The sequence below is a fragment of the Eubalaena glacialis genome, chromosome 12, assembly GCF_028564815.1.
Source record: "Eubalaena glacialis isolate mEubGla1 chromosome 12, mEubGla1.1.hap2.+ XY, whole genome shotgun sequence".
NCBI lineage: Eukaryota > Metazoa > Chordata > Mammalia > Artiodactyla > Balaenidae > Eubalaena > Eubalaena glacialis.
Window position 1 is genome coordinate 30,677,267 of NC_083727.1, and position 19,698 is coordinate 30,696,964.

General features: G+C 39.6%; 2 protein-coding genes and 3 non-coding genes across 9 annotated transcripts in view; 1 reads left to right on the forward strand and 4 right to left on the reverse strand.

Moving 5' to 3' along the window:
- Positions 1–940: 940 nt before the first annotated feature.
- LOC133102009 (small ribosomal subunit protein eS12) lies at positions 941–3,547 on the reverse strand. The gene is made up of 6 exons (XM_061206914.1): positions 3,510–3,547; positions 3,330–3,380; positions 3,034–3,150; positions 1,987–2,089; positions 1,433–1,534; positions 941–1,034 (listed from the first exon to the last, which is right to left on the reverse strand). Exons 2-6 carry the CDS (start codon positions 3,341–3,343, stop codon positions 972–974), a joined length of 399 nt encoding a protein of 132 aa, XP_061062897.1. The 5' UTR covers positions 3,344–3,380; positions 3,510–3,547; the 3' UTR covers positions 941–971.
- Positions 1,158–1,287, reverse strand: LOC133102730 (small nucleolar RNA SNORA33). The gene has a single exon (XR_009703077.1). It is a non-coding gene; the product is annotated as a small nucleolar RNA SNORA33 (small nucleolar RNA).
- LOC133102732 (small nucleolar RNA SNORD100) lies at positions 1,617–1,693 on the reverse strand. The gene has a single exon (XR_009703078.1). It is a non-coding gene; the product is annotated as a small nucleolar RNA SNORD100 (small nucleolar RNA).
- LOC133102725 (small nucleolar RNA SNORD101) lies at positions 2,737–2,809 on the reverse strand. The gene has a single exon (XR_009703071.1). It is a non-coding gene; the product is annotated as a small nucleolar RNA SNORD101 (small nucleolar RNA).
- Positions 3,548–4,962: 1,415 nt separating the features above from the next.
- SLC18B1 (solute carrier family 18 member B1) overlaps positions 4,963–19,698 on the forward strand; it is a 45,243-nt gene continuing 30,507 nt past the window's right edge. For 3 of the 5 annotated variants that reach the window (XM_061206848.1, XM_061206850.1, XM_061206851.1), the window contains exon 1: positions 19,060–19,240. In XM_061206848.1, the coding sequence (XP_061062831.1) occupies positions 19,198–19,240 (43 nt within the window). In that variant the 5' untranslated portion in view covers positions 19,060–19,197. Of the gene's footprint in view, positions 5,024–19,059; positions 19,241–19,273; positions 19,323–19,698 lie in introns of those variants that run through there. The other 2 variants (XM_061206849.1, XM_061206853.1) reach the window with 2 other exon arrangements.

Below are 19,698 nucleotides of genomic sequence, written 5' to 3' on the forward strand. Positions count from 1 at the left end.
AGAGCTAACATTCAGCAAACAGATTAGCTTCACAAATTAGCTTCCTAATTTCAAAAAGGGGTGAATATGAAAATGCACTTTGCTGTAATCCAACGGTTTTCCCTAGCCTGAATTACACAATTTCCCATAAAGGATCAAACAAAAATATGGTTTTTCCACTGCATCAACAGACTCAAACAGCACCAAATACAGCATAGGGACTCAAAATGTTAAGTAGACAGTGATATAAAGAAATCACAATTAAAAGCAAACTGAATTCATTTTCCCTTCACATGTGCCCTGTAACTGTATAATAAGACAAGCAAACCAGAGGAGAGAAGAAACTCAAAGTACCCCAGATGGCAATTTACGAGGGATTCCAATTTTAAGACTTCCATTAGTCCTACCTGGCTCAACATTTCGTACTCATACAAACAAACCCAACTTGATCCAGGCTTGAAGAACATGGGTCACCATTACTTCTCCCTGCTGAGTTTCTAGAGGGACTAGAAATACACGGAAGCACATCTTGTTTCTGTGCCTAATATTGAGGTAAATAAGACACTCTGACCTTCCCTAATGGGCATGTGCGTAAGCGCACCTGGACTTCATGTACCTTCTAGTGTCCCACAGCCTAAATCCAATCCAGCTTTAGGATTTTAAATTATTGACACCCACACTTGACCAGCCTCAATCCATTTCTCTAGGTTCTAGGATGGCCTCGTCATAGTCGTGATAAATGTCCACACCCAAGAAACCCTGTCACCAATACCTCACTGTAAGCCTATCTTTACTTGGGCTCTTCTACTTGCCAACACTGAAGTTACTTACTGGTTGGGAGAATAGGCTTTCACTTAGAACCAGGCGACAGATAGCATGCTTCCAGTTATTTTGCAATGAATATTTTTTGTTCTTCATTAACAGGGACCTTACTTTACTGCCCCAAATAAAAAACCAGAGATGAGGAACAAGAGCCCAGTTTTTTTATTTGATCATTTCTTGCATTTGAAGTACTCCTCGATGACATCCTTGGCCTGAGACTCTTTGCCATAGTCCTAAAAAAAACATATGCGATTTTACTAAAATTGAGAAACTCCACTAAGTTGTTAGCACTAGTTATAATACAGCTTTTAAAAAAATCAGCACATCTCATGAAAATGCTTCCCACCATTAAAACGTCTTATAGCCATTTTCAGGGACCTTAAAGACTTCAATGTCTATAAGGCTCGTAACATGGCTTTCCTCTTGCCAGCATTTTCTAAATTTCTGCAGAAACACATTCAGGTAAGCAGATTCACTGTCTGGCTTATTTCCCTTTCCTGCAAGGCAGAAGGCTTTTTCTAAGTCTGCTGAGGATTACGCATTTTTTGCTTCGAAGAGATTCTTGACCTAACTCACAGTGAAGCGCGTCTACCCAGCACAGCCTTCACCCCGCACACAGGTACCGACTTACCTTGACCACCACACAGCTGCAGCCAACCACTTTACGGGGTTTTCCCTCTCTGTCAATTTTACAGAGGCCTACCCATTCCCCTAGTTTCTTGTTGTCATCAACCTATCAGGGGGAATAAAAACAAAGATCACCACACTCCAAGGCTTTCATGCTATTGATAACACAGTACATTATATGAAAGGCGGCTGTAGTCAGAGAGGGTGACATGGCAGTTTCCTCATATCAGTTCAGTAGAGGGAGCCAGTTGTCATCATACACAGCACCAAGACCCCCTATCAACACCCTACCTATGTTTTGTTCTGTATCAACATAAAATTAGCATTTAATTCTGCAGGAATAAAAATGTTTCTAGAACTAGCTTTAGCATAGCCAAGAATGCCAAGTTTGTGACGCTTTTCACACCTGCAGAAAACAAAGAGCTCGTTACAAAATTTGCTCTGGCATGACAAAAATCATTATGGATAGCATTTATGTGGACACATGTCCCTAACTGGCCCAATTTCCATTAAGCTAATTTGGCTTTCAAAAAACCAAATTCAATGAGAAACTTTTACCTTAATCAGGTTGATCTGGTGCTCAGCACAAAGGGCCTCCACCAACTTGACATACATAGGCTCATCACAGTTGGATGCAAGCACACAGAGATGGGCTTGGCGCCTGAAATGCAAATCGAACAGTAGACGCTAAAATTCAGATCTAAATCCACTACTGTGCTTTAGAAGAGTTATCTTTGCACTGGCTACACTGGCAAAACATAAACAGCCACTGAAGAACACATCTTTAGTTTGATGTAGCTACCACCGAGCATATATTCCTTAACTACATCTACAGAATCACCCCATCTTAAGTAACTCTTAAAACTTCAAATTTTATATATAGGAACTAGTTTACTAAGTTGTTACCTGTTACTAGCCCAGACCCTTAATACTGCAGAGTATTTTCAAGGTACAAATAGTAGACTCGTACCAGGAACTTTCCAACAAGTGCTGTTTTCACTGGATTCAACTGGACAACCTACAAATTGAATACACTTAAATTTACCTAGCTTAGTAACCCTTTCATGACATTTAAGTTCAGCTCTAATAGTTAACAGTTGTTTTGCCAATGTTACCCACCCAGAGACCTCACTGAGTAAATTTACAATTATCCCACATCCACACTGATCTCCAGAACTACTGTACAAAGTTCATACCAAAACCAGATGTTTCTGCCACATTAATATAATGGTTTTAATTTGCAAAGTGCTAAATAAAGGTTCCCACCTATCCCCTAAATAACAGTGAAATTAGGCCCAAAAGCTACAGGTTTGTCAGACTGTTAGTTTTCACTCATAAAAGGAGTGAAGGGGTATCCGACAATTTAAGTCATCATTCAAACACTGCAGTTTTACTTTAGGAATCAAGTGCTCATCCCCATTCAAATCCCACACACTTTAAGTGGGCCATTAGAGATCTGAGTTCTGATACCTTTTCCTAGGTTTCCTGTAGAAAGGATGCCATTCAGAACCTTTGTGCTAACACCATGAACTTCACGCTTTCTTCCCTCGGCTGCAGTTTTGTTCCGGTTCCAACACCCCACCGTATTGAGACCGATACACGTACTTGTCTAAGGCTTTGGCAGCTTCGCGAATTCCACGTGCTAGGCCATCGTGGATGAGGGCGGTCTTCAGCACCTCTTGCAGAGCAGTATTAACGTCCATTACACCTCCAGCAGCAATGCTGCAACACAAAAAATTAAGCTATTATTAAGTTCCCGCACACCATCTAACGCCTTGCACTTGGCAGTTATCAGCAACGTAGGTCAGACGCGCTTAAGGCGCCACGGCCGACCCAGAGCCCGCACTGCCGGCTCGAAGCCCACGCCTGGGCCGCACCACCACCCCGGGCCCTGGGCTCACCCTTCCTCGGCCATGGCGGTGGGTTACGGGTGGAGCCGAATCTTGAGTGCACTACAAAACAAAAAGCAAAAAAGTGTTTGATGAAAAGATTCAATTTAGGCGCACATATTCATCACCAATCCCCGGCAAAAATCAGCGAGCCACGTTCCGTAACCACCACCCTCCCTTTCCTCCACTGACCCCGCGCCTCCGCCTCCGCGCGGCTCCGCGGCGGCAGGGAAAGAGGCCGAACGTACCCCCAAGACGGTATTTAAGGGTTTCCCAGGACCCCTAGGCGCATGTGCACTCCCTTCTGTGCAAGAGCTGGCTCTGGCAGTGCCGGGCCTCGAGAATTTCTGTTTCCGGATTGAGGCGGTTCTGAGACAAGGGTCCTGCTAGCCTTCTAGCAGGACCGGTCATGACTCTGTTCGGCGGTCATTGGACCGCACAACAGGCACTAACGCGGGCAGCCTCCCAACGTCATTCCCCGCCGGGGGCGTGGCCTGCGGAGGCCCAGAGAACTCGTCCTACGGAGCGTGAGAAGGGCCAAGATTTTCTGTCTGCGCGATCTTGTAAGGCCCGCGGAGCCCAGGATCAGTCGGAACACCAGTTTTAACCCTTTCTGAGACTATAATTGTAATTTCCTGTCGACCCCACTAACTGGGCCTCCCTGAGCTGCACACTCTCTCCCTTCACTTTTAAGTCATTCTGAATGTTCATGAATTTTTCATTCTGTGGGTGATCTTCGCCCGCGCTCGCGTCTCTCAAACAGAGAGCATGCAACGAAAGCTCGCTACTTCTGAGCGCATTGCTAATTCCATTTTCCCGGCGACTGTTAGTTAAGTGGAACCTCTGGCCCGCCCGGTGGTTGGTTACGGTTTCCTAATACAGTTAGTTCTAAAAAAAGGTTTGTTTGTTTTCTTTTTCTTTTTTATACTAAATTGTCCCCTGAATTCGTAACCCCGTCCAAATCGGGATTTAACAGGTGCATTGAAACACCTGCAATGTACCATACGTAGGGACAGGGTCTGGAAATATAGAGATGAAAACGTAGTCTTTGAGAAATCCGGCATTAATTTCGCCTTCCAGGACTGACGGAATTAGGAGTGCAACCTGAGAAGTCAGTTTTAACTCTCATTTTCCCGGGAAGCAACATTCTGAATTTTGCATTGATTGGCCATTCCCCTACCAGCACTTCCAACGCAGATACATGAAATACAGCCGAATGTAATCAGTACCGTCCTTTTTCTAGTGTTTTGACTTCCTCTTCTGACAAGTCGCCAAGACAGCAATTAAGCAGTTCATAGGTGCCAGCACTGTGCATACAGTGAACAGCCAAAAGCAAACAGATAACGTTAGATTCGTGAGTGCTGTGAAGAAAGCAAAAATGAGTAACGTGGTAAGAGTGTGAGGTAGAGTTAGCCAGAATAGTGATATACTGGAATTTTAATTAATTAATATCCTTCATTTTTAACTTTTAAGTTTTCATTTTAAAAGTGTTGAAACTGCTTCTTTGCATCCATGACTCATCCTAAAAAGTTGTTCACTTTACTTATTCATTTAACTATTGAACTTTTGCTTTAAAAAAAAAAATACTGCAGAGTTTATAAAGATGAGAATGTTTATTTCTGCTGCTCTCGTGTTTGTGGTGGGATTAAGATTTGAGCCAAAGATGAGACTACCTAAAGGCCTCAGGGGATGTACAAAGTGGAAAGGTAAGAGAAGGCCTTTAGGCTGTGGCAGCGTTTGAAACTGTCTTAAAAAAAAGAAACAGAAAAAAGAGAAAGAAAGGATTTCAAACAGGAAGGGTAGAAGGAAAGAAATTATTCTAAGTGAAGGAAAGAGTAAGGCCAAAGGCATGGATGCCTCCTTGTCTTTTTTACCTTAACACGTTTGTATTTTTGAAAGGAAATGTGATAGTGTTTCAGCAAATTTTTCATCTAAAGTTAATAAAAGTTAATATGCTAAGCATATTAGTAGATTTCTAACCCACCCACCCCCCCAAAAAAAATCTTAAGGAGGAGGCACGGAATTTGGTAAAGACATGGGAAAATAATCATTGCCAAACAACGTATTTATATAGGGGAAAAATGATTAAATACCTTTTAGACTCAGGTATCATGGGCCTTAATATTTCACCTTAATACATGCTTTTTCTATCAGTTTGAAACCTCCCTTCTTAGAACTGGAGCTGCATTTTTGTTTTGATGTCCTAGTTATATAACTGGTTCTAATCTCAGGGATAAAGTTAAAGGGCACACTATTCAAGGATTCTCTAATATAGATTCTCCTAGTTCACTATTTTAAGGTCACGCCCTCTCAATTTTAGATATTGCCAAAGGTGAAAGACAAACCAAATAGAACGTAATAGGTAGAGTCATTCTCATACCAGCAGATCATAATACTTACATAATGTATACAAATGTGTCTGAAATACATATGAAAAATAAATTCTAAAGTTTGTTTTAGAAACAATAATGATAATAAGTAATTTTGTTTAGTACTTTCTACATGCCAGTTTATGTGCTAAATTATTATCATATATTTTCTCCCTTAATCATTGAAATTCCATGTGGTAGTGGTAGTGTTAGCCCCCTTTAACAGGGAAAGAAACTCAGAGAGTTGCCCAAGATCACACAGCTAGTAAATGTGGAAACTGATATTTGAGCCCAATTGCCTTCAAAGCTCATGCTTCTAACCGTTCAGCCATTTGGATGATTGCCCAAATGTGGGAGGGAGATTGTAGATTTCAAAGATAACTCTTTGCACCTCACATTTGGCAATGGTATGACTGGTTCTACCTTATTGTGCTAAAAAGTCAAGTAATTGGAGAAAGGGAATATTGGAGTGTTAGAAAAAGAGAGAACAGTAGAAATTTGGGTTTCTGAATCATCTAAGTGTAGATGTATTAGTTAGCTAGGGCTGCCCTAACAAAGTATCACAAACTGGTAGCGTAAACAACAAAGTTATCCTCTCACAGTTTTGAAGGCAGGAAGTTTGAAATTAAGGTATGTGCAGCGTTGGTTACTTCTAAGGCTGTGAGGGGGCATCTGTTCCGTGCCTTCCTCTTTATTTTCTGAGGTTTGCTGGCAAACTTGGTGTTCCTTGGCTTGTGGCAGTATAATTCCAATCTTCACATGATGTTCTCCCTGTGTACATATCTGTCTCTGTGTCCAAATTTTTTCCTTTTTATAAGGATACCATTATACTAGATTAGGGGCTCACCCTATGCCAGTATGACCTCATCTTAATTAATTACATCTAGAACAATTCTGTTTCCAAATAAGGTCTTGATATGGGGTGCTGAGGTTGGGACTTTAAGCTTTGTATTTTGGGGGGACACAATTCAACCCACAACAGATGTCAAAAAAGAAGGGGATGTAGAACAGATTAAATGATAGGAAAGATCTTTGAGTTGAACTGCAAAAAGCTTACTTGAAAGACCAGAGCTGGCACTATGGAAAACAGTATGGAGGTTCCTTAAAAAACTAAAAATAGAACTACCATATGACCCAGCAATCCCACTACTTGGCATATACCCTGAGAAAACCATAATTCAAAAAGACACATGCACCCCAATGTTCACTGCAGCACTATTCACAATAGCCAGGACATGGAAGCAACCTAATGTCCATCAACAGAGGAATGGATAAAGAAGATGTGGTACATATATACAATGGAATATTACTCAGCCATAAAAAGGAATGAGATTGGGTCATTTGTAGAGATGTGGATGGACTTAGTGTCAAACAGAGTGGAGTAAGTCAGAAAGAGAAAAACAAATACCGTATATTAATGCATATATGTGGAATCTAGAAAAATGTTATAGATGAACTTATTTGTAAAGCAGAAATAGAAACATAGATGTAGAGGACAAATGTATGGATACCAAGGGGGAAGAGGAGGGTGGGAGGAATTGGGAGATTGGGATTGACATATATACACTATTGATACTATGTATAAAATAGATAACTAAAGAGAACATACTGTATAACACAGGGAACTCTACTTAATGCACTGTGGTGACCTAAATGGGAAGGAAATCCAAAAAAGAGGGGATATATGTACATGTACAGCTGACTCATTTTGCTGTACAGCAGAAACTAACACAACATTGTAAAGCAACTATACTCCAATAAAAACTAACTTAAGAAAAAAAAAAAGAAAGAAAGACCAACACTGGAACAGAAGCTAAACCAGTACACACGAAAGATTTTATATCATGGAGTGGTGGGGTCCAGCTGAGCTGAGTTCCAATTCCAGCTCTCTCTGTGGTCTTTGGCAAATGACTTATTTTTCCAAGTCAGTAAAGTGATAATACTAGAATATCGTGAGGAGTAAAAAGAGAGTTGTTGAAAGTGTTTGCCACTGTACCTGTTAAGTAGTTACTTACCTTATAAAGAACTTCACATGAGAATATATGAAAAGGTTCTTAATATTACCTTCTTCCTGTCCTAAAGCATCTAGCATTTAGTACAGTGACTTACATATTGGAGTCATTAAACCAACATGTACTGAATGAATTCATGGAATGAAATAAGATTAAGCATCTGGGTATTCGGCACACCAACAATAAAGCCATGTTGGCAACTATTGTCATAAATGAATGCCTGTTGTGAGTGAGTTGGAGGCTTTGGGCATCCCAGGAAACCACTTTTAATTTGAAAACTTTTAAAATGTTCCTACCTTTGGGGGTAGAAATAAATACAATGGATGGAAATGGAAGTTAAGAAACATGAGAAAACTCAAAAATATTATCCTGCTGCAGCTCCAGAACATATAGGTCTAGCCTTGGCTTATGTAGCATATGGTTTTAAACATAGTGAAGAAAAATAGTTGTAGCTGAAAAAAGGTTTGGGCCAGAGAAAATAGAATCCTATTATATCAAGGGATGAATCAGAGGAGAAGGAGAAAGTTGGTGAGAGGGAAGAGAATAAAAAATAAAGTAGACGAATAAGAGTGGAATAGATTAATAAAGGCTGTAAGTTGTAGTTTGGAAAATTAATATTTAAAGCCTTCCATTGAAAACCCAGTTTATTAAAGGAAAAAAAAAAAGGCTGTGCGGGACAGTGGGGCTAATTTATTGTATTGCCAAGTATGAAGCCTATATATTTTGAGGTTTTTGTGTAATTCTCACCTAAGTGTTCTTAAGTATTACTAAGATTGTTTCCTTAGCCCTTGTTTTTCTTGCTACCAGATGCTACGCAGAGCTCTCTGGGCGCCACGGCTGCTCACTACAGGGCTGATTCAGGATGTGTAAGAATGAAACGTACTGAGGAAGATAATTAGAGGCAATACTTAAAGCTTATGAATAAACTAATTATAAACCAACAACACAGGCAATTTATAAATGAAGTAAATAGTGGCTAATAGAGCAAACCCTAAATTAACATTAAATTTATTCCCTTGGGGCACAAGGAGGACCTGGGTGTGCAGGATTCCAGGTCCCAGGGCTACTTCCTGTAGACCAGCTCTGCTGTTATCTGTGTAACTTTTTTTTGAAAAATGGGTCCTTATGCTCTAACATGTGTTTGACAATTGCAGTTCTTATTGCAGAATCATTGGAATGAAGCCAGGACCACTGCTGTGCTTAAAACTAGAGCTATATTAAAGAAAAAAAAAAAAAGTCCTAGTTCCATAATCACTTCTCTACCGTTTTCTGACTCTGTAGTTCTGGTCAAAACACTTCTAGTCTCTGCCTCTCAAGTGCTTCATCTGTAAAATGAAGTAGAGAATTGAATGAGATGCTTTTTGTTTTTTTTGGTTTTTTTTTAAACTTTTTTTTGGGTTTATTTATTTAGTTATTTAGTTATTATTTATGGCTGTGTTGGGTCTTCATTTCTGTGCGAGGGCTTTCTCTAGTTGCGGCAAGTGGGGGCCACTCTTCATTGCGGTGCGCGGGCCTCTCATTATCGCGGCCTCTCTTGTTGCAGAGCACAGGCTCCAGACGCGCAGACTCAGTAATTGTGGCTCACGGGCCTAGTTGCTCCGCGGCATGTGGGATCTTCCCAGACCAGGGCTCGAACCCGTGTCCCCTGCATTGGCAGGCAGATTCTCAACCAATGCGCCACCAGGGAAGCCCAAATGAGATGCTTTTAAACACTCTTTTGGTTTGGACATTCTGTGTCATCACTCTGAAACAATAATTTTAACTTTTAGTAAATGTTGAACATCTGTGTGGTCTGCCATAGTCATTTTCCGATATCATATGACTTCAGCCACAAGACACTGAGCTGTAGCTGATACCAGCTTCCCTCCTGTGTCTCCAGATTATAGGTGATTTCTTTATTTGTAAGTACGGCTGTTCCTTTTTTTTTTTTTTTTTTTTGGCCATGAGCACGTCATGGGGATCTTAGTTCCCTGACCAGGGATTGAACCCGCGCCGCCTGCATTGGAAGCGCAGAGTCTTAACCACTGGACACCAGGGAAATCCCAGCTGTTGCTTTTTTATATTAGGACAAGTAAGCATGTTCATTATAGAAAACTTGGATAATATTGTATCAATTATAGTCCTTATGTATGGAACAGAATAACCTATGGTCAACATTAAACAAAAAAAAAAAGTGGCTCAGGAAATAAAAGTGTTTGCTGAGCAATCAGGCTCAGGGGATGGTAGAAACAGGATAGTTCCAGGGATCTTGGTTACAGGAACTTTTACAAAGTCTCTTAAGTTAGTGCTTCTCAAACTATCTGACTGACTAAATGAAGATTTTTCACCCAGTCCGTCACAGATAATTAGTTTAATAAAATACAATAAATATTAATTACTAGTGGTTCTGCAAGACTAACCCTCTTGCAGATAATAAATGTAAGCCTAAACATTTTAGAAACAACTACCTGAAGATACTGGAGAATGACCAAAAGCAGACAGAACTGGAGGGCGGGGGTGGAGATTGACCCTTGGGAAAAGGAATGGCACTGGCTGAATTCCCATTTTTATGGCTTTTAGTATGAGGGGAGCCCCCAGTCAGTGCCACATGGAACAACTAATAGTCAGAGGTCCTCAGTTTTACTGCCCTGAAAACCAGAGGACAGAGTTTAGAGCAACCGCAGCTACTGAAAATGGAGGGCAGGGGGAAAATCCCAGAGAGGAGAGAGCCAGAGAGGGGCAGACGGATATTCTGTGTATAGACCCAGCTAAATCTCTAACTGGCTCTGAGCTAGGCATGCATGGGGTAGACTCAAAGCAACACAATTAAGGCTAAAGAAAATGCACAGAGATTTCAGCTGCTTCCCATCACTGGAGAAACAGATTATAAAGTTTGAGTCAAGGTTGATTAACTCTTCTGAAATTAAAAAAGAAAAAAAATCAATATTCTTTGAAAGAATACAAGAGAATCCAGAGTCTCTGCCATGTATTATTCATGATACATTATTTTTTCTTATTAATTAAAAAAAAATGTAACTATTTAAAGCAAAAATTATAACATTTTATTATGGACTTATATCATTTCTAGATATAATGCTTATGAAAACTAGAACATAAATGATTAGAAGCTGGCGCTGCATAAGTGTTGTTTTCTTTGTTTCTATTTCATTTATTTCTGCTCTGATCTTTATGATTTCTTTCCTTCTACTAACTTTGGGTTTTGTTTGTTCTTCTTTCTCTAGTTCCTTTAGGTGTAAGGTTAGATTTTTTATTTGAGATTTTTCTTGTTTCTTGAGGTAGGCTTGTATTGCTATAAACTTCCCTCTTAGAACTGCTTTTGCTGCATCTCATAGGTTTGGATCATCATGTTTTCTTTGTCATTTGTCTCTAGGTATTTTTTTATTTCCTTTTGATTTCTTCAGTGATCTTTTGGTTATTTAGTAACGTATTGTTTAGCCTCCATGTGTATGTGTTTTTTACACTTTTTTCCCTGTAATTGATTTCTAATCTCATAGCGTTGTGGTCAGAACAGATGCTTGATATGATTTCAATTTTCTTAAATTTACCGAGGCTTGATTTGTGACCCAAGATGTGTTCTATCCTGGAGAATGTTCCGTGTGCACTTGAGAAGAAAGTGTAATCTGCTGTTTTTGGATGGAATGTCCTATAAATATCAATTAAATCTATCTGGTCTATTGTGTCATTTAAAGCTTGTGTTTCTGTATTAATTTTTTGTCTGGATGATCTGTCCATTGGTGTAATTGAGGTGTTAAAGTCCCCCACTATTATTGTGTTACTGTCGATTTCCTCTTTTATAGCTGTTAGCAGTTGCCTTATGTATTGAGGTGCTCCTATGTTGGGTGCATATATATTTATAATTGTTATATCTTCTTCTTGGATTGATCCCTTGATCGTTATGTAGTGTCCTTCCTTGTCTCTTGCAACCTTCTTTATTTTAAAGTCTATTTTATCTGATATGAGTATTGCTACTCCAGCTTTCTTTTGATTTCCATTTGCATGGAATATCTTTTTCCATCCCCTCACTTTCAGTCTGTATGTGTCCCTAGGTCTGATTTGGGTCTCTTGTAGACAGCATATATATGGGTCTTGTTCTTGTATCCTTTCAGTGAGCCTGTCTTTTAGTTGGAGCATTTAATCCATTTACATTTAAGGTAATTATCGACATGTATGTTCCTATTACCATTTTCTTAATTGTTACGGGTTTGTTTTTGTAGGTCCTTTTCTTCTCTTGTGTTTCTCACTTAGAGAAGTTCCTTTAGCATTTGTTGTAGAGGTGGTTTGGTGGTGCTGAATTCTCTTAGCTTTTGCTTGTCTGTAAAGCTTTTGATTTCTCCATCGAATCTGAATGAGATCCTTGCTGGGTAGAGTAATCTTGGTTGTACGTTCTTCCCTTTCATCACTTTACGTATATCATGCCGCTCCCTTCTGGCTTGTAGAGTTTCTGCTGAGAAATCAGCTGTTAACCTTATGGGAGTTCCCTTGTATGTTATTTGTCATTTGTCCCTTGTTGCTTTTAATACTTTTTCTTTGTCTTTAATTTTTGTCAATTTGATTACTATGTGTCTCGGCGTGTTTCTCCTTGGGTTTATCCTGCCTGGGACTCTCTGCACTTCCTGGACTTGGGTGGCTATTTCCTTTCCCATGTTAGGGAATTTTTCGACTATAATCTCTTCAAATATTTTCTCGGGTTTTTTCTCTCTCTCTTCTCCTTCTGGGACCCCTATAATGCGAATGTTGTTGCATTTAATGTTGTCCCAGAGGTCTCTTAGGCTGTCTTCGTTTCTTTTCATTCTTTTTTCTTTATTCTGTTCTGTGGCAGTGAATTCCACCTGTCCGTCTTCCTGGTCACTTATCCGTTCTTCTGCCTCAGTTATTCTGTTATTGATTCCTTGTGGTGTATTTTTCATTTCAGTTATTGTATTGTTCATCTCTGTTTGTTTGTTCTTTAATTCTTCTAGGTCTTTGTTAAACATTTCTTCCATCTTCTCGATCTTTGCCTCCATTCTTTTTCCGAGGTCCTGGATCATCTTCACTATCATTATTCTGAATTCTTTTTCTGGAAGGTTGCGTATCTCCACTTCATTTAGTTGTTTTTATGGGGTTTTATCTTGTTCCTTCATCTGATACGAAGTCCTCTGCCTTTTCATCTTGTCTGTCTTCCTGTGAATGTAGTTTTCCTTCCACAGGCTGCAAATTTGTAGTTCTTCTTGCTTTTGCTATCTGCCCTCTGGTGGATGAGGATATCTAAGAGGCTTGTGCAAGCTTCCTGATGGGAGGGACTGGTGATGGGTAGAGCTGTGTGTTGATCTGGTGGGCAGAGCTCAGTAAAACTTTAATCCACTTGTCTGCTGATGGGTGGGGCTCCCTGTTGGTTGTTTGGCCTGAGGCGACCCAGCACTGGAGCCTACCCAGCTCTTTGGTGGGGCTAATGGTGGACTCTGGGAGGGCTCACGCCAAGGAGTACTTCCCAGAGCTTCTGCTGCCAGTGTCCTTCTCCCTGTGGTGAGCCAGAGCCACCCCCGCCTCTGCAGGAAATCCTCCAACACTAGCAGGTAGGTCTGGTTCAGTCTCCTATGGGGTCACTGCTCCTTCCCCTGGGTCCTGATGCACACACTACTTTGTGTGTGCCCTCCAAGAGTGGAGTCTCTCTTTCCCCCAGTCCTGTCAAAGTCCTGCAATGAAATCCCGCTAGCCTTCAAAGTCTGATTCTCTAGGAATTCCTCCTCCCGTTGCCGGACCCCCAGGCTGGGAAGCCTGACATGGGGCTCAGAACCTTCTCTCCAGTGGGTGGACTTCTGTGGTATAAGTGTTCTCCAGTTTGTAAGTCACCCACCCAGCAGTTATGGGATTTTATTTTATTGTGATTGCGCGCCTCCTACCTTCTCATTGCAGCTTCTCCTTTGTCTTTGGATGTGGGGTATCTTTTTTGGTGAGTTCCAGTGTCTTCCTGTCATTGATTGTTCAGCAGTTAGTTGTGGTTCCGGTGCTCTCACAAGTGGGAGTGAGCGCATGTCCTTCTATTCCGCCATCTTGAACCAATCTTGAAACTGGAAGAGATGCATTTTTAAATAGTTTAAGAGTAAAAGGATGAGAAAAGATATACCGTGCAACCAATAAACAAAAAGGCTGTAGTGACTATGTTAATATCAGGTAAAATATACTTCCAGACTATTACTAATGATAGAGGTATTTCACAGTCATAAATGACAAATGAGCAAGTTCACTGGGGAGACATATCAAATATATATATATATATATATATATACACACACATATATATATATATATATATACAGAAATTAAATGGTATGATAAACAAACTCAAAATTACAGTTGGAGATTTGAACATCCCCCTCGTAGCAATTGACAGAACAATTAGACAAAATAAGTAAGATCATAGACGGTATGAAAAAATCTATCACTCTCACCTAATTAACTTATATAAAATACTACATCCAACAACAGTAGAATATTATTATTTTCAAGTGCACATGATACTGTTTACAAAGATGGAATGTATCCCATGCTGTAAAACAACTTTCAATAAATTTTAAGAGATTGAAATTTCCAGGATAGAAATATTCCACAATAAAATTAAATCAGAAATCAATAATATAAAGATATCTGGAAAATCCCCCAATAATTGAAAATTAGAAACACACTTCTTATTAATCCATGGGAAAAATAAATAAATAAGGAAAATTAGAAAATATTTCAAATTATATGATAATTTGCAGGATGTAGTTAAAGCAGTGCATAGAGAGAAATTTAAAACCTTTTGTGCTAATATTAGAAAAGAAGAAAGGGCTAACATCAATGATATGTTTCTAAAGTATAAAAAATAAGGGCAAAATAAGTCAAAAAGTGAAAGAAGTGGTTTCACTGGTGAATTCTATCAGACATTTCAGGAAAAAATAACACTAATCTAATACAAACTCATCCAGAAAATACTGGGAGTAGGCAAAACTTCCAACTTGTTTTACAAGTCCAGGATTACCATGATACCAAAACCTGACAAAAGAAAAGAAAATTACAGGACAACATTACTCATAAACATAGGTAGAAAAATCCTTACCCAATTTAGCAAATTGAACCCACCTTATATAAAAAAGATAATACTGTATGTCCTAAATTGGGTTTATCCCAAGAATGCAAGGTTGGATTAACAGTAGAAAATTGATCAGTTTATCATATTAAAAAAATAAATAAGAAAAATTATTTACAATAAATTCAAACGACACTTCTGATAAAAATCCAACACCAATTCATGTTAATGTCCCTCAGTACATTAGAAATATGAGAACTTCCTCAATCTGATAAAATGTACATATGAAAAATCGACAGCTAACCTCATACTTAATGGTAGAAGACCTAGTGTTTTCTTCCTAAGATTGGGAACAAAGTGAGTATCTCCATTCTCAACACTTCTATTCAACATTTTCCTGGTAATCCTAGTCAGTGCAATAAAGTAAGTGAAAAATGAAGGCATACACTTCAGAAAGGAAGAAGTAAAACTCATTCATAGATGACATGATTATGCAGAAAATCTAAAAGAATCTATAAAACAACTATTTGAACTAATGAGGAAATTTAGCAAGATTGCAGGATACAAAATTAAAATAAAAATTAATTTACTTTTATATATAATCAACAAGTGATTGGAAAAGTAAATGTAAAAAAAAATCCATTTTAATAACTTCTAAAACCAAAATATTTAGGAATAACTTGACATGAGGCATGTCATAGATACCTCTACAATGACAACTGCAAAACATTTCTGAAAGAAATTAAAGAAGATTGACGTCAGTGGAGAGATATATCATGTTCATGAATTAAAAGGCAATATTAATTGGATGTCAGTTCTCTCTAAATTGATCTATAGAGTCAACAAAATCCCAATAAGAATCCCCCCAGGTTTTTTTGGAGAAATTGAGAGCTGATTCTAACATTTCTATTGAAATTCAAAGGACCCAGAATATTTAGACCACTCTTGAAAAAGAGCAAAGCTGGAGAATTTTCACTCCCTGACTTCAAACATACCAGATTTTGACACGTGATGGAAGCAAGTAAGTGGAAGTAGATGGCCCCACCTGAAATCCCCCCGGTGCAGTGGGGGCAGCATTCCAGGGGAGTAGGGATGAGATTCTGACTGTAGTGTCTGGTGCCTACCTCCAGCAGTGTTGACACAGTCTGGGTACTGGGCCGCTCCCGTGCTGTGATTTTAGGCACGTAGCTTCTAAGTGGTGTGCGTAATCCTCCTGATAACCCTGTGCGTTACCTAATAAGCTACGATACATTCAGTGTCTGCTTAAATGAGCAAAAGTTGTTTCTTTTAATAGCAACAGGGAACCCTGATTGATACAAATGCTAGGATACAAATGCTAGGAAGAAAAATAAAGAAGGATGAAGGGACAAAGGGTTACGGGTGTATCAATTTGCATTCCCATAACCATTTGTCCCTTCATCATATCAATTTACATTCCCATAACCCCTTGTCCCTTCATCATATCAATTTACATTCCCATACCCTTTGTCCCTTAATCCTTCTTTATTTTTCTTCGTAGCATTTGTAGCAATCAGGGTTCCCTGTTGCTATTAAAAGAAACAACTTTTGCTCATTTAAGCAGAAAATGAAGGGTGGGATAGGGAGGGTGGGAGGGAGACACAAGAGGGAGGAGATATGGGGATATATGTATGTATATGAATAGCTGATTCACTTTGTTATACAGCAGAAACTAACACACCATTGTAAAGCAATTATACTCCAATAAAGATGTTAAAAAAAAAGGGTTATGGGTCTGTGTTTTGATATAGGGGTAAGAATGAACTCTGAGGAGGTGACATTTAAACAGAGACCATATTATTCCATTTTAGTTTGTAAAGAAAAAATGTTTCACATGTGTATATATGTCTACATGAACATATAAAAATATGAATAGATAATTGTGGTAGGTTGATAATTGATCCCAAAGATACGTCCACATCCTAATCCCTGCAAGTTATAATGTTACCTTATTTGAAAAAAAGGGTCCCTGCAGTTTTGATTAAGTTAAAGATCTTGAGATGAAGAGATCATTTTGGATTTTGGCTCAGTGAAATTGATGTTGAACTGCTGGCCTGCAGAACTGCAGAACTGCAGCTTATTTTAAGCTCCAAATTTGTGGTTATTTGTTATAGCAGCCACAGAAGACGAATGGGATAATATTTTCGACCTTAACACTAAGGATCTGGAAGGAGGATGGGAAGGAGAGGTTAGATGTGAGAGGAAGATAGGAGTATGAATATGTGTACCACAAAATCTTATTGTAAATTAAAAGTAGATGGATGCAAAACAAGAACATGCATTTTATTAAAATATATACAAACAAAAAATTTGTATTAAACATGCAAGAAGGATTGCTGATGGGGAGGGAATGGGAATGGGGATAGAGGGAAATACATGACAACAGAAATGAAAAATTCAGTTGAAGGATTGGAACATAAAGTTAAGGAAACTTCCAATAAGATGGAGCAAAAAGAGAAAGAGATGAAAAGTAGAAGAGAAAAAGAGTAATAAGTAAGAGGACCCAATAGTCTAGTGACCCAATAGCTACATAAAGAGCAATCCAGAAAGAGAGAACAAAAAAAGGGGATGTAGTCATCAAAGAAATAATTCAAAAAAATTCTCCTCTATGACTTGATGTTAGACTGGAGCGAGAATGCAGAATAAAATAAGATTAGAGAAACAGGCAGGGATTAGATCATAAAGATTCTGGAGGCCGCTTCAAGGAACCTTTGCTAGAGCTAATCCTGTTTAGAATGGCTCTAAAAGCTCTCCTAACCTACCTGCTCACCCAGGAATTTTTACATAATCTTCAAGACTCACTGTAACATCACTTCCTCAGGAAGCCACCCTGGACTCATTTAGCCAAAGTAAACAGTTCTTCCAATATGTTTCTCTTATAGAACTCATTGCATTATAATAAATTGTTAATCAGTGTCTGTTTTATCTGCTAGAGGAGGTATGTATGATACTTAAGGGCAGAGGCTGGACGGGGCTCACTTATCTTTGAATTTGCAATGCCTGGCACTAGGCAGTAACTCAATGGTCTTGAGTTACTTTATTTTACCTTGGCCCCAAATTAAGAATTTCCCAGTCTTCAAACATTAACCCTTCCCAAATAGTAAATAAGTTGAAGATAAGTGAAGCCTCTATTTTTTTGTGCCAGAAAATTGTGAGGGTGAGTGTAACATAGCAGCCGTCATGTTCGAGTGCCAAGCCCTTCACATAGTTTATCACCAGTGCTCACAGCCATCTTACAAGATAGGCATTATAATCCCAGTCACACAGATGGAGAAATTGACCTGTGCTCCAAAGTCACATACAGCTAGTACAGTCATCCCTTGGTATCAGAGGGTATCGGTTCCCCAGTGCATGTGCTCAAGTCCCTTATACAAAATGGCATAGTATTTGCATAACTTACAGCACACCCTTCCATTTGCTTTAAATCATTTCTAGATTACTTATAATACCCAATACAATGTAAACGATATATAAATAGTTGTAAACAGAATTTAAATGATATGTAAATCGTTGCTACTGCTTGGCAAATTCAAGTTTGGGTTTTTGGAAATTTCCAAAAAATTTTAAAAAAATATTTTCAGTCCCTTCCCTCCTTGGTTGAATTCGAGGAATGCAGAAGGAGGATACAGAGGGCCGACTAGTGCCTTGAATTGAACCTCAAGCCTCTGCCTCCAGGGGGATACTCCCAGCCACTCCGCCATGCGTCTTCAGCATTCACTATAATTCCTGCAAATATTTTTCTAATCCGGGTACTTCACATCAGTTAATTCTTTGCCAGGTTACTAATGTCTGGCTTCAGTGATTACAAACACCACATCATTTACCCACTGTGAAGAATAACGCACTTTAAATAAAAAATCTGGGCTGCTCTCGCCTTCTGAGACGGACTGCATTCTGCCTATGGAATGTGTATCTCTCTAAATAAACTTGCTTTCACTTAAAAAAAAAAAGAGTCGTTGTGAACCTAATTTTCTAATTCACATTTGTGTTTTTAAGTTTAGGTGTTCCCTATCTTTTCTGTGTCTACCTAGCTTCCTTTCTTACTCTTAGTATTCCTAAATTTTACTTATTTTAAGGTAGGGGGTTCAACTATATGAAATATAGACTCATCTTTTTTTTTTTTTTTCTCTCATACAGAGAGAAAAAGTACAGCACATTCTAAGCGGTGGACGTAAACAGCCTATGCCTTAAAAAAAAAAAAAAAAAAATCCTTGCTCCGCCCTCCGCCCGCCCCCAACCCGTCCTCGCCCCGCCTCCCGGAGCTCCTCCCTATCCTCTAGGGCTGCGTGGAACTCCCGGCCGCGCTTCCCATAGGGAATCCGGGATCCCTGGGCCCGGCTGAGCAATCGCCGCCCGCGTTTCCGCTCGTTCAAGGTCGAGTCCGAGGGCGCGGGCTTGAACCCGGGAGCCGCGGCGCAGGAGTCCGCGCACTGCCCATGGACTCGCCGGGGGACCCCGAAGGCCCACGCCCCCCAGGAGGTTACAGAGAGCAGCGAGGCCGGATGTACCTCTGGGGCTTGGGTCGTGTCTCTTTAACAGCGATTGAATTAGCTTTAGCGGGGTTTGTTTGCGAGAGATTCGAAAAGGAGGGTCCTGGCAGTGGGGTTCGGGTCAGCGTGTTTTTTCTCTCTGGAAGGGGTTAAAGTTTGCGCACTGGGGTGGTGCGGGTGTGGTCTCTAACGACTTTCTCTCTGTAGCTCTACTTTTAAGTACTATGTGTTTAAGAATGCATTCAAATAAGTGTGCCCGTTAGACAAACGAAAATCATTACATTTCGAGCCCCTCTGTTGTCCCCCTCGCCCCTTTAACTTTCTCTCAGTTCCCTTCCTCATCCACTACCAAAATTTTTACACAGATTCTTAAGACTTCCTCCTGTTGCACAGATTTCTTTTTCTAGACAGCAATGGCAACCTCTGAAAAAAATAGAGCAATTCAAA

What these genes read in the sequence shown, in the direction of transcription:
- LOC133102009 (XM_061206914.1), bottom strand. An exon ending in GCTGCCAAAGCCTTAGACAA is followed by an intron (nt 2,090 to 3,033) that starts GTACGTGTATCG and finishes TTTGCATTTCAG; the next exon opens with GCGCCAAGCCCATCTCTGTG. An exon ending in GCAGCTGTGTGGTGGTCAAG is followed by an intron (nt 1,035 to 1,432) that starts GTAAGTCGGTAC and finishes TGTTTTTTTTAG; the next exon opens with GACTATGGCAAAGAGTCTCA.